The 17727-nt window shown below is 40.1% G+C and overlaps 1 protein-coding gene across 1 annotated transcript; it reads right to left on the reverse strand.

Annotated features, from left to right (window-relative positions):
* Positions 1-4528: 4528 nt before the first annotated feature.
* On the reverse strand, positions 4529-16794 carry DNAJA2 (DnaJ heat shock protein family (Hsp40) member A2). The gene is made up of 9 exons (XM_068991690.1): positions 16649-16794; positions 15155-15214; positions 14641-14864; positions 12284-12364; positions 11909-12042; positions 10171-10367; positions 6159-6303; positions 5893-6020; positions 4529-5360 (listed from the first exon to the last, which is right to left on the reverse strand). Exons 1-9 carry the CDS (start codon positions 16724-16726, stop codon positions 5169-5171), a joined length of 1239 nt encoding a protein of 412 aa, XP_068847791.1. The 5' UTR covers positions 16727-16794; the 3' UTR covers positions 4529-5168.
* Between the last annotated feature and the right edge of the window lie 933 nt (positions 16795-17727).

The raw sequence follows: 17727 nt of genomic DNA on the forward strand, positions 1-17727 counted from the left end.
AAAAGCTTACATACGATATGACTAATTTTATAAAATTTTGGCAAAGGCAAAACAGTAGGTGTTTGTCATGGGTTCAGGAGTGGGGAGAGTTGAATAGGTGAAGTCCAGAGGAGTTTTTAATTCAGTATAGCATAATAGTAAATACAGGACACTATGCACTTGTCAAAACATACTGAACTTTACGGCACAAAGAGCGACCGGTAATGTACGCAGGTTTTCGAGAGCAAATCTAAATTGTTTTAAACTGCAGGTTTGGACTGTTTGGCGCTGTCGGATCTTTGCTGCGCTCCGTGGGCTCCCCGCTGCAGTGCACAGGCTTCCTGTAGCTGCAGCATGTGGGCTTTGTTGCGGCACATGCACTCCAGAGGCTTAGCTGTGGCATGCAAGCTCTCGAGTTGCAGCATGTGGAATCATAGTTCCCTGACCAGGGATCAAACCCACGTCCCGTGCTTTGGAAGGTGGATTCTAAACCACTGTACCACCAGGGAAGAACCCAGAATTTATTTATTTTTGACTATGAAGTGCAGCTTGCAGGATCTTAGTTCCCCAACCAGGAACTGAACACATGTCTTCAGTGTGAAAGTGAAGTCCTAGAAACCACTGGAAGCCAGGGTATCCCTGTATGGAGATTTTCAAAAATCATTTGGGAGGTGGTAGTGGGGTGGCACCTAGAATAGAATGTAGAATGCTTGTAGAAGGCAAGCACATAATTTAACTGTATTACAAACATACAAAACAGTTCTCAAGGAAGGGGGTGGGGGCAAAGGTGTTGGCCTAAATAACCTTGAAAATAGAGTCTGTAAAGTTAAAGGCAAAAGAAACTATGCTTAGCACTGTACTCTAGTTGACCTAGTTTTTTTCCCATGTGGGAATGGGTTAACAATGGATATTACCATTCATTTATACTAGAATTGAACAACTAAGCAGAAAGTTGGCAGATGATAGGAGCCAGGTTTCTACCAAAGTAATACCACACTGATTCATTCATGCAAAACTATTAGAAATAACTTTTACACATGTGCCTTGACAGAGTTTGTAATATGCAGCTTTTGTGTTTCACAAAATAACACTGTGATATTGTGATAGAATAAGAAAAATGTATTTGGTTTTCATCCCTGGTTCCTGGCGGAGCTCCCTAAACCCTTGGAGTTTTCCAATAGGAATTAGTGGAGTATCTTTTTAAATTTATTACAAGCCCTTTTCAATCACTCCTGAGTTTATGTTAATGATGGGGTTGCTTACCAGTGGGAACCAACAATATGGTAAGAAGGTTGGACCTTTCCATCTCACCCCTAGACCTCTGGGAAAGGGAGAAGGGCTGAGACAGTTCAGTCATCAATGGACAATGATTATGTCCTGTTCCGTTGGGCTGTTCCTGAGTTGTATCACTTGTAATAAGCCACTAATCTAGTAGGTGTTCCTGAGTTCTATGAGCCATTCTAGCAAATTATTGAACTGAGGAGAGGGTTGTGCATACCCCTGATTTATAACCACTTGGTCAGTACAAATGACAACCTGGAACTGTGATTAGTGTCTAAAGACCAGGCAGTCTTGTGGGACCTGAGCCCTTAACCTGTGGAGTCTAACTCCTGGTAGTGTCAAAGTGTTTTGAGTAGAAGAAACAGGTGTTTCTTTTCGGCATTACACTGATTCATTCCTGCAACTAATACTATTAGAATCAACTTTTACATATGTAACAAGAAGAAATGGCACCGCACTCCAGTACTCTTGCCTGGAAAATCCCATGGACGGAGGAGCCTGGTAGGCTGCAGTCCATGGGGTCGCAAAGAGTCGGACACGACTGAGCGACTTGACTTTAACTTTTCACTTTCACGCATTGGAGAAGGAAATGGCAACCCACTCCAGTGTTCTTGCCTGGTGAATCCCAGGGACGGGGGAGCCTGGTGGGCTGCCATCTATGGGGTCGCACAGAGTCGGACACGACTGAAGTGACTTAGCCGCAATACTAATATTACATTGTTCATTCTATAAAATACTTGACTCCTCAAAATTTTCTGTCATCAATCAAAAATAAAGAAACTCTGAGAACTGTTACAGCCAAGCAGAGCCAATGCAGATATGACTAAATGTAATATGGTGTCCTGGACCAGAAAAACGTTAGAAAATAAGAAAACATATTGAATAAAATATGGGAAAAGGATTTGAATAGACATTTCTCCCAAAACACAAATGGTCAGCAAGCACATGAAATGATGTTTAAAATATAACATCATTAGGCAAACGTAAATTATACCTACTAGGACAGCTATACTAAAATACAGCAAATGCTGGTTGTTACATGGAAAAACTGAAGTCTTCAAATATTGTTGTATTGTGAAATGGCACATACTTTTTGGAAGTTTGACAGGCTTCAAAAGATTAAACCACGTGAACCACTAATTACACTCCTAGATTTATGCAAAAGAACTTAAAAACATGCCCCCACAAAAATCTGTATGTTAATGTTCATAGAAGCATTATTCCAAATGGAAAAAATTCAAATGTTCACCAACTGATGGATGGGTGAACAAACCTGGTTTTTTTATACAATGGAGTAGGATTTTGCTATAAAAATGAAATATGGATACATGCTATGACGGGGATCAACTGGTAACGTACTAAATGAAGGTCCCAAATGGCCACATACTATTTATTCCATTTTGTAGACAATGTCTGAAACAGGCAAATACTTAGAAACTAGAGATTGCACCAAAGGGACAGGGAATGGAATGTGGAGCAAATACTAACAGACTTTTCTTTCCTGGGGTAATGAGAATGTTCTGGAATCAGTGGTGATGGTTGCAAATCTCTGTGAATACACTAAAACCCACTGAACTGCACACCTTTTATTTGGCCATGTGGCTTGTGGGATCTTAGTTTCCAGTCCACAGATTGAAGCCAGGACCCCAACACTGAAGTATGGAGTCCTAACCACTGAACAGGGAATTTCTTGCAGTTTTCTTTAAAAAGTAGATTTAAAGGTATAGGAATTGTATTTCAATAAAGCCATTATAAAAGGTTCTTTGTACTGATGATACATGCTTATTCTTTAAAACAGACGCTCTACAACAGAGCCAGTAGCTTCAGTGAAATAACCTTAACAAGGTTTTATTTCCCTTCTCTCGTAGCTCAGCTGGTAAAGAATCCACGTGATGCAGGAAACCCTGGTTCGATTGCTAGGTCAGGAAGATTCCCTGAATGGACAGGTTACCCACTTCAGTATTCTCGGGCTTCCCTGGTGGCTCAGCTGGTAAAGAATCTGCCTGCAATGCCGGAGACCTGGGTTCGGTCCCTGGGTTGGGAAGATCCCCCGTTGAAGCCGACTACCCATTCCTAGAGAATTCCGTGGACTGTACAGTCTATGGGGTCACAAGAGAGTAGGACATGACTGAGCAACTTTCACATAGTTCACTACTACAATCCAGAAATCTGGATAGAACTGAAAGAAAGACTACACTGTACAACTGTTTTACAAACCTTTATTGGAAAGGCTACAAATTTTGCATTGCCACTGCATTGCTTTCCCTTAGTGTTGTGGGGGAAGTAACCTTGGATACAAAACTGCTATGCTGTTGCAGCTTGCCCGGGCTGGCTGTGAAAGTCTTTGTGCAATGGAGGTAGAGTGGATAGGGCAATAATTTAAACCTCACAGGCCTTGATCAATGTCAGGACCTTTTTTTTTTCATTCAGGTTCTAGAAGACCTAGAAATAGACTGCAAGTACTACAAACAGGCTCAGGGATGGCATAATACATTAAAAATGTTTAATTTTCAGTTTTCTCCCATTGGTCTTTTACAAACGTTTCTACAACTGATCTATTTTTTCCCTAAAATAAGTGTGTTCTAAAAATAACTACTCTGGGAATGAAAAGATAATAGAAGATGAAAAAGCAATATATCCTTTCCATAGTAGTTTTACCTGATTTGTCTCATACCAGCCTGAGTCTTACCTTTCTGTAAAACAACAGTAATCAATGCTTCCGCCAGTGTCAAATATTCAACTTAATGGAGACAAGAGAATCTTTAACTTAACATTTAATGAAAACAGAGCATTTTAACAGGTTCTGTGTAGACATGGTTCTAATACTGATTTGCTGTTACCTTATTTTTTTAAACAGAGTGGGGTAGGGAAATACAGAGGCCAGGTTAACTTGGCCCCTATACTCAGGAACATGAGTTACATAACTTAGATGTCCTGGACTCTACAAAGCATTAATTGAAGCCAATAAAGCCCGTTTCTACCAATGTATCAAACTTTCTCTAGTCTTTTGAAACTATAAAATGGGCACGAGCCTGAGGCATAAGCTTCAGGCCAATGGGTTTTTAAACACTGTTTAAGAACCAGAACTAGGATACATTCTCCAGTTTAAGGATAGATTTTACAGTTCAAATTATGTCCTTGTTTAAGGAAAGATTTTACAGTTCATAATATGTTCTTTCTAAAAATGTGAGACAAAGAGTAATTTACACCAACTGCTTTTTATTATTCAGTTCCAGAAACCTTTCACAAGATGGTAAAAAAAAAAAACCAAAAAAAAAAAAAAAAAAAAAAACACCAAAAAAAAAAAACCAGGTGGGGCGGGGGAGAAAGAAAGAAAGAAAAAGAAACATCCCCCAACCCCGCCCAAAACTTTACAACCACAGCTCAGCTAATGATATTTTCTCCATTGTTCCCAGTCAGCTCCAAACCCATTGTGTGCAAAGCCCATTTTCCCATGCATCTAAATGATAGATACAGGCTATGAAATTCTTTATTCTATTTGTAGCAGCTTATGCAGGTGCAGCCAAACACAAAGCTTCAGGACAAACTGTACACAAACTTTACAATGTGGGAATTGAATTTAAAATATGAAACATAAAATCTACACAAAACTGATAAAAATCAAGCACAGATATCAGGACTGAAACTTATAACCCATGTGTGAAAGGGAGTCTTGTTTCCTTTCAAGTGCTTTATTCTGCTATAGAACAGTCGAAATGAAGATGTAAAGCTTTGTGGTTAGTTTAAATTATACACTCTGTAGATACTATACCAATTTTAAAAGTTACACATAGACCAACAGATGTCCATCAGTTCATCTGGGTTGACCAGACGCTCCAGCTGGATTGCAGAAAACAAACCAGGCCAATGTGGAAAGAAACTCCCCCTGTGCAATCCGTCTGCAGAGTTCACTGATGGGCACACTGCACTCCTGGTCCGTGATGGCTACTGCTTTCCTCATCAGAGCTATCATTATAGGCTTCACGCCTCTGGCCGCCTCCTGAGCCCCGAGTGCTATCGAATTCTTGAAGCTCTACCTCCTCGGTGTCTCCAATAATATTCGGAACTTCTGGTCTAGATGGCAGAAGATCTTCTAACTCCTTCATTAAAACGAACAAAAATAAGATGAGCTTGAAGATTATTATCTGCTATCAATTTCCCTTTTGATAAAATCCAAGGTATACGTTTGACATTTAAAATCTTTGCACTTTAAGCCAGAGATCACAAATTGATGACCCACAGACCAAATCTAGACATCTTTTGTGCAACCCATGTACTGATTAGAAAACAATAAACAGATTTAACCGCTAACACGTAAACACTGGAAAACTTCACATTAGACATGTCTTCCTGCATGGACGACCAGAAGATGCTAGGCTGGGGTAAGAGATCTGCTCTCCAGGGTCACAATCCTCCTACCCCCACATCACGCTGTCTGCTTATGCCTTCACTAGTCCCGACTTGGCCCCATAAACTTTTACAGCAGCTATTTCCACTTTAAAAAACGAGGCCAGACCTTCAATCACTCAAATTAATAAACGATGTGATCTAATCTTAGCACCCAAAACAAATGGAAAGTGACAAAGAAACAACTATTATTAAACTTTAAGTCATCTGTTGCCTAATACTTACAGAAAGTTTATCTGGGTTGATCCAGTTGTTTTCAGGAAACTGCACATCAAACTTTATGTAAAGATCACCTTTTTCAAAGGGATTACGATATTGTGGCATTCCTTCACCTCGAACTACACGAACACATCCTATTATTTCAGTAAATAAATAGGGGAAGATATTAAGAATTTTACCCAAGCAAGTGCTCAATAATAAATGCTTTTTTGAGAGTCACCCAGTGTAGAAGATTACATAGAATCTTAGATCAGACAAAAATCAAGATTTACCTGGTTCAATTACTTTGCCAGGGGGATATTTCACCACAATCTGACGTCCATCAAGGTGCTTAAATGTGAACTGAAATCCACAAAGAGCTTCAACAAGTCCTATCTTATATGTCATGTGCAAATCATTCCCATCTCTCTGGAACACCTACAAATGAAGCACACAAGAAATATCAAAACTATGGAGGCATGCTCTGTTGTGCTGTTTAACTTGAAACAATTTCAAAACCTTAATTCTACCATTTACTGCAAAAGTCAAATTGCCACCATCCCTAAGTTCCCTAAATTTATCAATATATATAAGGAAATCTAGCTATTCTCAAGTAATATGCTAGAAACTTCGATCACAAAAGAATTGGAATTGGGAATACAATGGCTCATAAGGCACAGCTGAAGCTTAAAAAACAGAACCAAGTATACAAGACCCAGTGGGATTCTGTAGAACAGGTTCACCTGGAATTTCCTCCAGAAATGATTCTAAGAGGGGAAGAGGAAGGCCTAAGCTCAACTGAAAAAGCTCAACCAGTAAAAGGGCTCAAACCCAACACTTCATTTAAGTATGAACAAGTTTTACCTAACCTAAGATACAAAACTTGCTTAGGTGAATGTAAACCAAATGCTAAAGAAAGTTGGCTTATTAATGCACTATAAGCCTATGGACTATGTAATGCAAAGGTTATTCAACAAGCATTTTAAAAACTGTTTCTGAGCATTCAACATGCAGGAAAAAAATACATCCAATTTCACATATGCCCAACTTACAACTTTAGCTTCTTAGAATTTTCAAATATCTATACTAACTTTTGAAATTTAACTTGAAATAAAACTAACCGCAGTGAACAGTCACCTAGATTTTTTTCAATAGACTCTCTTCCAAAGAATAAGGCTGGCTGGTTAGGAAAGGAAATCTGAAAGATAGACTCTTTTCCTAAACTATCCTCCTAAACTTACCTATGAGTAAAGTTAATCTCAAACCATTATCTTGACAATTGGTCCTGGACCAGGAGACTCAGCAGCACCAGGAAACTGGTTAGGAATGAACATTCTTGGGCACCATCCAATACCCACTGCATCAGAAACTATGAAGGTGAGGCCCAGCAATCTGTCATTTTAATAAGCCCTCCAGGGGATTCGAACGTATACTAAAGCTTAAGAACCACTGAATTTATATTACCTACGTTGAGTTTACTGAGGTGTTTCTTACAATCGGAGGAAAAATTAATTTAAGTAAGGTTTCTTTAATGCAGGACTTTTTAATGCTTTTGCAAATTTGTAAAATGGAAGTGTTTCTGAACATCTCATTATATCATTGTTCCAAGAACCATCCTTAACCAAGTATCATTTAGTTAAAGCAATATTAGAAGGAGCAAGAAGACATACTATGTTCTTGGATAGAGGAACTAAAACTAATTAAAAAAAAAATGGTATTAGGGTTGGTTATTGTGGGGGAGGGAGCCAGCAACAAGGGTGGTTAGATTAGACAATTAGATGCTAAAATTCAAACAGAAAATAAACAGGCAAGTATGGCCAGGAAATTTTTGAAAAACAAGACTAATGAGATTACCAAGAACCAGACAATAAAACACTTAAAAGCTGAAATAACTTCTGAAAAATAGAGGAGAGACTAGTATCACCCAATGTTACCCACCACTGTGGTTCTTTGCTGTACAACTTCATTACGACAGCAAAATCACCAACACACACACATACCTACACTGAAAGATGATACACAAGCATACATATTACTCTCAAAATTGCACTATTTTTTTTATCAGAAGATTTACATTTTGTTTCAAGCTACAGAACCCACCCTGATCTCATGGCCTCACAATTCCTACAAGTGTTGAGAGTTTTTAAACAAAAAACCCCAAGCAAAATACAAGCTTGTTCATGAACTAGTTCAAACACTGACTAGTTTTCTTAAGAGGGTTAAGAATATTCTCAGTGGTATAAATTAAACAAGATGCTTAGATCTCATTTTGGGCTCAAATTTACTTTACCAGTCAATAAAACTAAGAAGGAAAAATCTTTGACCTCTTACTAGATGAACTTCCATTCTAGCCTTTATCATCTTCTATTTTCTACTTTAGACAACCAGTAGCATCTGCTGTTTGTTAGAAATTCCATGCAATTCCACTGTAGCCAATAATTTTAGAGGTTGATTCGGTTCCACATACCTCCTCACAGTCCCCAGAAAGAAGAGCAGGTTATTCTGTATCTCATTTGATTCTACACTATCTTTCTAAGGGATGAGTTTTGTTTTTAAGTATGCAAAGCCAAGCCCAGGGAAACCAAAACTAGTAGTACATGGGAGCCAGAACTTAAGTCTCTTGCCTCTAATAACAGTGATTTCTATTTTGTAAAACCCAATATACTTACAGAATATTTCAACCCATAAGACAGAATTCTAGAAATTATTCCTTAAAAAAAACCCAAAGCAATCTAGGGACCCTTGTCATTGGTAGGCTTGGCAATATTCACAAAAGGAAAAGATATATTGCAATTTATAGATTTTCACTTTCACAGATTTGCTGAGGCAATAAATTTGACTAGCATTCCTTGAGAAAGGCTAGTGTAGTAGTAAGCCAGTCTAGTGAAGAAATGAATCTAATCAAATTCCCATAATCTGCATCTCAATATGGCTTTATTCTCTATTGGATTCTTAGTAATTTTTAAAATTTATTTGTAGAAATCACCGTCATATGGGAGAAAATTTTATTGTGAACTAAAAAAGGTGGCTGACTTGTGATCTAGACTTCCAAAGGAACTCAAAATGGCAATCAAGTACAAAGCCAGGATTCTGTCAAATGCTTCTATATTCAAGAACTAGGTGTGCACCACAGCTCCACACATGTTCTTCATGAATGAAAAGGTCTATAATATACTCCACTGCACATGTAAAAAATACAGATGCAATGGTATAATCAAAATAACATACTCCAGGCCACACTGTTAGCTCAGTTCATTTTCCCATGCACATTAACAAAGCAGTCCCCAAACTTTCGGGCACCAGTTTTGTGAATTCTTCCTGGACTGTGGGGTGGAGGTGGTGTAACAATGTTCAGGCAGTAATGCAAGCATGGGGAATGATAGGGAGCAGTATATAAAGCTTCACTCAAGGTCCAGGGGTTGAAGACCCTTGCATTAACAGACAAAACACTGAGTCAATCAGAAATTTAAAAACAGGGAGTTCCCTGGCAGTCATGTGGTTAGGACACGGCACTTCCACTGCTGTGGGCACAGGTCTAACTCCTGGTCAAGGAACTAAGCTCCCACAAGCCACAAAATGCCCCTGCCCTCCCCTACCCCCAAAAAGACAATGAGAAATTTAAAATGCAATGTTTTTAAAACTGCAGAACTTTTTTTCCAAGAAAAGCTCACATGGATACCCAGTATGTAAAACAAATCAACACAGCAGTACTGAGGACTGACACCGTCACCAACTCACCAACCATCGAAGGAGCTCACAGTGAAAACTAAGCTGCCTACATTATCTGGTCCAATCCCGTATCTTCATAAACAAGGAAACGGGGGAACAGACGCAACAGGATTACTTAAGTACATTGCCAGTCAATGGCAGAGCCGGGACCAAGATGGGCTCCTACCGTGCTTCTGACAGCACCTGTCTTGCTGGTCTACTAAACAACTCAGTTCTCATGAACTCAGCCAAACCACTTAACAACTTCATCTATATTCAATGCTACTTCAGAGAACTCAAACTGATCTAACCTGTATCTTGGGCTTCCCTCATAGCTCAGTAGGTAAAGAATCTGCCTGCAATGCAGGTGATCCGGGTTGGATTCCTGGGTTGGGAAGATGCTCTGGAGAAGAAAATGGGAATCCACTCCAGTTATTCTTGCCTGGAGAATCCCATGGGCAGAGAGGCCTGGGGGGCTACAGTTCACGTTGTTGCAGTCGGACACGACTTAGCAACAAAACCATCACCAACCTGTATCTTGCATACAAGACCCATTTCTGATCTTCTGAGGCAAAAATAAAACAAAAAGGAAATTACCTCATGCTCCTTTTCTTGTAGCAAAAGAACAATGTCTCCTGGTTCCACTCCTGGGGCCTGGTCTGCTTCCCCAGTAAATGTAATTCTCTGTCCATGTTTCATGCCTTTGTCTACGTGGACTTCAAGAATCTTGACTTCTTTAATCACTTTCTTCCCTTCACATTTTTTACAGCGGTCCTTTTCATTAATTACCTCTCCTGGAAAAAGAGGTCATTCAAACTTCCAGCAAGGGTACTATGTTGCACTCTTCAGTAAGACAGGTCCTGATAACACCTTTATTCACTAAATAAATTTCCTGTACTTCTTTAAACTGCTACCTGAACTTTTCATGAACATTCTTAGGAACAAAACTCACATCTTACTGCAGATTACCTAAAGGACCCAGCTACTCTACTCCAGAGTATAAAATATCTTAAATAACATTATCTTACCTCCTGACACTACTTCCTAAAGTTAAAACAAAGCCTGAGGATCAAGCAAACAAAACGGGTGGTCAGACACTAGAAATTCTACAAATGCTTCACTTTTTGTCTTAGTTTCATTTAAATTTGACAATGGAGTGATAACCCAAATAAAAATTTAAACATCCTTTATGACTCCAACAGTTTTTTCTTCCATGTATTCTGAAATATTTGATCAGTGGCATAATAAAATAAAACTGAAGTCATACAATAGTATATCATGAAAAAGATACCATCAATTTCTAATGGCTGATTATTGGCACACTTTAATGCTTAGGTAACATAAATGACTTTAGGAACACTGCTTCTGCAAGGTATGTTCTGCAAAGCACCAGTTCCTTAAAATGGTAATGGCACATGGGAAAAGATTTCAGTCAACTCCAACTTCTTGAGTGGGAAATGTCAGCAACTTTAATAAGGTAAAATGCACTAAGACTCTTCAGGAGGGAAATATGGTATGTGGCTTCTCAAATTATCTTGTCACTTTCAGAAGCAATTTGGAAAAGGGTGTTCTAGAACTGTCCAATATAGCAGTCATTAGCCACTTGAGGTTATTTAAGTTTAAAATAATTAAGCGCTCAGTTCCTCAGCCACACCCAGGTGGCCAGTGGCTATTACAGTAGCCATTACATACATAGAACCTTTCCAGCATAGAGAACTTCTTTTGGGCAGCACTGCTCTAGAACTGGGCCGGCAAACTAAGGCTTGCAGGCCAAGCTGGGCATGCCTTTGTTTCTGTAAATACTGTTTATCCAGAAGACAGTCATGCCCACTTATTTACATACTATCTGTGGCTATAAAAGTGCTAAAAGGGTAGAAGAGTAGCAGTTTCAAAAACCATTAACCTACAAAAACCTAAAATATTTACTTCTGTAAAATAAGCTTCAATTATAATGATCTATCCTCAAAAGCTAACTAAAGTTTACAGTAAAATACTCTACTTATCAGAATGAGAACTAAACAATTTGCTGTCTCCCTTTTACGTTTTAAAACATAAAGGATAAGTAAATAACAATAAAATACAAAAGGACAAAAAACTTTGCCCATCTTTTTGCAAAAAGACTAACATTCCACTCAACATAATATAAATTTACTGTTTATTGGTGTTCACTGGGCCTATGCAAAAGGAAATAATATTTTTGCATTTTTAAAAATAACTACCTTTTACAATATGATGAATATAAAAACACGTTGAAAAAGAAAAACTGTAAGCCTCTCCAATTTCTGCATTCCCAATCCATTCCAACAGAAAGGCAGAGAAACACTGGCATGCATACCTTCTCCATTACAGTCAGAACACACAGACTGCATCTGCTGTACCATCCCTGGAGCCAGCTGTCTGATCATGATGCGTACACCTCGACCCCGACAAGCACTACACTTCTGAACAGCTCCAGACTTCCCACCTTGGCTAAAGCAAGCAAAAGTATAAATTAGATTTTCCCCCTCTAGGTCATGAAAAATGGGAATTGTGCTTTTTACTTTCATCTTCAACCCCCAAAGACTGGTATTTTAACCAACTTTCAGAGGTATCAGAAACTTCTGGGTTGGGTAGTCAGTTTGAAATCATGAATAGTTTTTATTTGATATAGACTCAACATGTGACTCAAACAACAGATGACATTTATTTCATAACCAGGAAACACACTCACCCACTGCAAGCACTACAGAGTACATTCTTGCTAAGTTGTAGTTTGGTTGTCTTGCCATTATACAGGTCTTCTAAAGATACTCTGTGGAGAAAAGAATTAGATTCAAATTTTGCCAATTTGAATAAATACAAGAAAGGATTAGCTGATACAGCTAATTTCACTATAACCTTTTAAACCAAGAATTCAAGAACATCTTATATTAAGTCAACTGAGTGAGATTTTATTCTGTAGCTCAAATTGTTTATGGCCATAAATACAGGTGGTACTTAAAGCCAGAATGTAAAGGATCAGGCCAATAAGTGACTGTGCTGTATTTTCTGATAAAGCTGATAACTACACAAATTCAAAACATCACACCTTCTTCTAGCCTTAGACAAAACCTTCACCTAATCCAACCCTTTGAATGAAGCAAAATTATTATCCTCATCTTAGAGGACAAAACTGAGGCACAGAGAGGTTAAGTAACTTGCCCAAGATCCCACAGGCAGTCTTGCTCCAGAGTTCATGCTGTACTGTAAGCCTCTGTCTCCTTCAAGGACAATTCAGAAAGGCTACAAAGTTATATTACAATTTCTGGGAGACACTCAGATTGGGTATGTCTTAAAAAAAAAAAAAAAAAAACTGGCTTTATTACACTGTAACAGAGAATAGGTTTCCAAATAGAAAGCCTACAAGCTTTCAATGTCGGAAAAACCCAGAGAATTATAAGCAAAATTTGAGCAACTTTTACAAAAATTTCAAAGGGGTCCACGACCCCCAAATGGTCTAGATAAAAAGCCTATTAAAAATCCCAATTGATAAACCCCAACTTGCTTTTATTCACACAACATATTTGAACCGCAGGACCATTCATTTTCAAATAAACCTCAAAAAAAATCCATTTATATCAAAGTCTCAAAAATATTCATTTACAACTTGGAAACAGCTTGCATTTAACTTGGTTTTACCCTTCTTATAGTATTTTTAAATCTTTACTAGTAAAGTGAAACTGAAGTTGCTTAATTTACTTTAAAACAAAGGAACAAAAATATTTTAATTAAATAAAGGAACAAAAAAGTTAAAACTACCTTGCAAAGCACCTACATTATTTTGCAGCATTCGAAGCTAAAATTTTTATCCATTCTAAACAGTGTTAAGAATAAAGCACTTAAGAACAAAACATTACCAACACTTCTAAACTACAGCATATCTAGACCTTAGACCAAAGTACTTGGTTCCATCAGCCTTTTATCCTCCTCTTCCTAAGAACTTTTAACCAACCATTTACATGATAGGTAGGTCTTCTTTGCCTTACATATTAAATTGCAAGTAGTATGCAACACCACTACATAAGAGGTCAGCAAGAAAAATCGTTATTTCAATAAACATGGCAAAGAAAGAAAAATGTGGGTAATGGTCTAGCGAAGCTGGCACTCTCCACCAGTGGAGCTAAACTGACACATCCTCTAAAGACAATATAGTTGTATTTATTTATCAGCCTCAAAACACTGATACCTCCCCAGGAATCTCTACCAATGAGACAAAGCTGTATATAAAGATACAGCAGCACTATTCATTATAGGAAAAAAAAAACCTGGTAACATCCTATAGAAAAGGGAATGAATAAATAAATCATGGAATGCAATATTATAAAGACATCCAAAATGAAACACTGTAATGAAGATTTTAACAAATCATGCTTTATGGTCCCCTTATCTACTCAAATGTATAAACTAGAAAATATGAAACACTGTAAATACACACTTGAACTTTAGTGCCAGGCATTTGCTAGTAAAACCATTATTGGTTCATGGGAAGTTAACAGATAAAAAGATTTCACAGAATGTGCAAAGTAAAATAGCTATTTTCGTCTTGGGTTCACAGTCTAAGATTAAGGTAAGATACCATTCATGTGTTGGCAGGTTAATGTCAGGCTTGAAGCCAGCAAGCTCCATGAAAATCAATTTAGGAGAGCTCACACCGAGGATTAAGTAACACGTGACTGTAACATGTCCATCAACCAGTCTGATGGTCACTCACTTTGTAAGTTTTTAAATTAAAACTAACTCAGAAGGTTTAAATACTTCAGAGAAAAGATCTTAATTGAAATTTTAAAAACAAGAAGGCTCAGAAGCATATACAAAAACCACCTTCCCACTCTGTAAAAACTCCAACCATCCTTTAAGATCTGTCACCAAATACCAACATCCAGGTTATTAAATTCAACTTAGCCAATAAGGACAGTATGGCAAATGGAAGATTTTTCTTTTTCTGATTAAAGACAGAATATTTTTTGATACTTTTCCTCTCCTGTACTGAATACTTCTACTTGGAAAAAAACATGCTTAGTATTTTAAAGAAAAAAAAGAGATACTCACTTGAGTGGATGCATCATGTCTTCTCCTCTTCTCCTGCCATTTCGACTTCTGCTCTGATTACCCATGAAGCTAAATAATCCTCCACCAAAGATGTGAGAGAAAATGTCATCCATGCCACCACCTCCACCGCTACCTTCCCGAAGACCTTGTTCTCCATATCTGTCGTAGAGTTCACGCTTCTCAGGATTTGATAGGACTTCATATGCAAAACTTATTTCTTTGAACTATGAACAAAAAGGAAAAAGGAAAACAGTTGGATTTTCAAAGGACTAGGGAAAGGCTATAGGAATCTAGAATTCATTTAATTCTAAGAAAAGTTACAGGTGGTCCTATTTACCAACTACCGCTACCCAGAATGCTAAATATACCCCTATTATAAAGTCCAAAATATTAACATAAAAATGTGGCTCTATGGGCATAAATGGACTTTCCTTACAACATTCCCTTTTTCCCCAAAAAGGGCAATTTAAGTTTAAAACAAAAATCTCAGGGGCGGGGATCTCAAATAACTTACTTTGTCACCAGCATTTGGATTCTTATCAGGATGGTATTCTTTGGCTAACTTTCTGTACGCCTTCAATAAAAGATTTAAAAAAAAAAAAGGTTACATATAAAGACCAGTTTAATGACTTGTTGAGTACTAACTTTAACATCCAAATTTCTGAGAAGCAATACTTCCATTGGCACTGTTGGACATTTTCCATCTTAATACCATTTACTCACTAATAACAGAGTAAACAGTAGTTACATTAGAAAATACATTATACTGAAGACAGACGCAGACAAACAAAACCACAGAGAAAAACAAAACACTGAAACATCCCATATTTTTACTGCTGTCAAATGTCTTTGATGGCCAGTAACCACACCAAGAAGACTCCAATAAACTAAAAAATTAAGCTAAGGTAAGAATCCAGGCTCATGATGGCTCCTCTAATTGTAGTATCAGGAAAAAGCCAAGACACCCTCCTATGTCATGTTTATTTTCATACGGTGAATTGACTGTGGTCTCAACTGGAGTGACTTCAGTCTTCGCGAAGCTGCATACATTTGGGTGACTGAGCTATAAACCACTTAAGCGTTCATTCACAGATAGATGAATTATGTAATAGAGAACAGCATTTCCGGTAAGGTAACAGGAAGTCCTTTTACTCTGAACTGCACCCGTCCCACTGACTAAGAAGCATTCTCATTTTTCTAAGCTTACAAATCGGGATACTCTAAGCCCCGTGAAGATGCTGTGGGACTTAAATGTCTAAAATGCTTTCAAATCCTGCGATGAAGAGTCGCAGCACTGCAAAGTGCGATAATGAGGCCTTCTATTTATTTTTAGTCAGTGTACACTCAGGTGTTTGGCTGGGACCCATGGCTTCTTCCTGAAGCGTGTAGAGAACATCTGGGTTACCTGCCTACAGAACAATGCACCCAAACACAGACCCACGCCACCTCCGGGTCGACAGGCGAGGGAGGAAGCCGGGAGAAGCTCCGCAGCCGCGGCTCCCAGGAAACATCCCTAAGCTTCCCCAAGCAGCCAGCGGGGGCGGCCTCGACCCCTCCACCAGGCCCCAAATCAGTCCCGATGCGGCCTGGGCGCCGACGTCCGCGGCGTGGTCAACTCCTCTCTTGGGGCTGGGATGCGCTGGGCGCCTTGGTCCAACCTGTTTTTCCAGGGTGGTGACCTCCGCACGAGGAAGGCCGGTCAGGCAGCTGCCTCCCGGGAGCGCCCGGCCTCCGGCGCTCGCCGGGGGAGGGAGGAAGGAAGCGTTTTCGTAGTGTTTGCGCAGAGGTGGGTTTTATTTGCTGCATCTGCGGGCGGGCAGGCGGGGACGGCGGCCCAAGGTCAGCCGGGGCCGGAGTGCGCGGCCCGACGCGGGCCGGTCTCGCCGCCAGCCCCCAGCCTGGGCCGGCCGCCGCCAGCTCGCGGGCTGCCCCGCAGCGCGGCCTGGCCGTCCCAGTCGCGCAGGCCCGCGCCCCTCACACCTTGCCCAGCCGGCCCGCGCCCCAATACCTTCTTCAGCTCGTTCTCGCTGGCGCCAGGCGGGACGCCCAGGATGTCGTACAGTTTCGTGTCGGCCACGTTCGCCATGGCGGCCGGCCGGGCAGCGCTCAGGAAAGAAGGCGGAGAAGGAGGAGGAGCGGAGCCGGGCCCTAAGCAGCGGCAGAGGTGGCGGCAGCGCAGGCGGAGACAGCGAGGAAGTGGAGGTGGGGCTAAACTTTGACCCGACGCACGGCGCTCCGTGACGCCGCTGCGCAGAGCCCGCCGCGAGCTCAGGGGACCGTTGGGGTCGTGGGTGGTGAGGGAGCATGCTGGGTACTCTTCTAGATTGAGGCTATGGGCCGCCAGATGAGGTCCAGCGTAGAAACCCGGAGAACTAACTCTTCATGGGGCTCTCAGGGGCATTAGCTCTTTCCAGAGGCATTTATTGGGGGTACTGAAAGGATGAAGAAGCCGATGCGGCCCACGGCCGCCCCTTCGGTCCACTTCCAGTCCCGCCGTAGAGAGTCTGTTCCGGGCTCGCGGAGGTCTTCCTCAGAGTTAAAGATGCCGCCCGCGGACCCTGTGGGTCTCGTTCCTTCCGGGCTTAAGATGAAAAACATCTTGTAGGACTTGAATGGTGTTTTCTATTAGGTTCTATTAGGGCATTTTCAAACATTCACCAAAAGTAGTGTGTTAAACTGTTCAACGGTTAGCTGCATTTTGCCGATTTTGTTTAATGTACCCCCATACCCCTTACTTACAGTGTCTTAAGGGAAATCATTTGTTTATACTCTGTGTGTATACATATATTTTTTAAGGCATGATCACATCCCCACATGTAATGAAATGAACTCATCTAATTCCTAATCTGCATTTGAGCCTAGTGGCTCAGTCGTGTCGGACTCTGCGACCCTAGGTACTGGAGCCTGCCAGGCTCCTCTGTCTATGGGATTCTCCAGGCAAGAATACTGGAATGGGCAGCAATTCCCTTTTCCCTGGGATCTTCCCTACCCAGGGATGGAACCTGGGTTTACTGCATTGCAGGCAAAATTTTTTAAGGACTGTTTAGACTTTCACCATTGTCCCATGTCCTTTCACAATTGGTTCGT

This window comes from Capricornis sumatraensis, chromosome 20 (assembly GCF_032405125.1).
Source record: "Capricornis sumatraensis isolate serow.1 chromosome 20, serow.2, whole genome shotgun sequence".
Taxonomy (NCBI): Eukaryota; Metazoa; Chordata; class Mammalia; order Artiodactyla; family Bovidae; genus Capricornis; species Capricornis sumatraensis.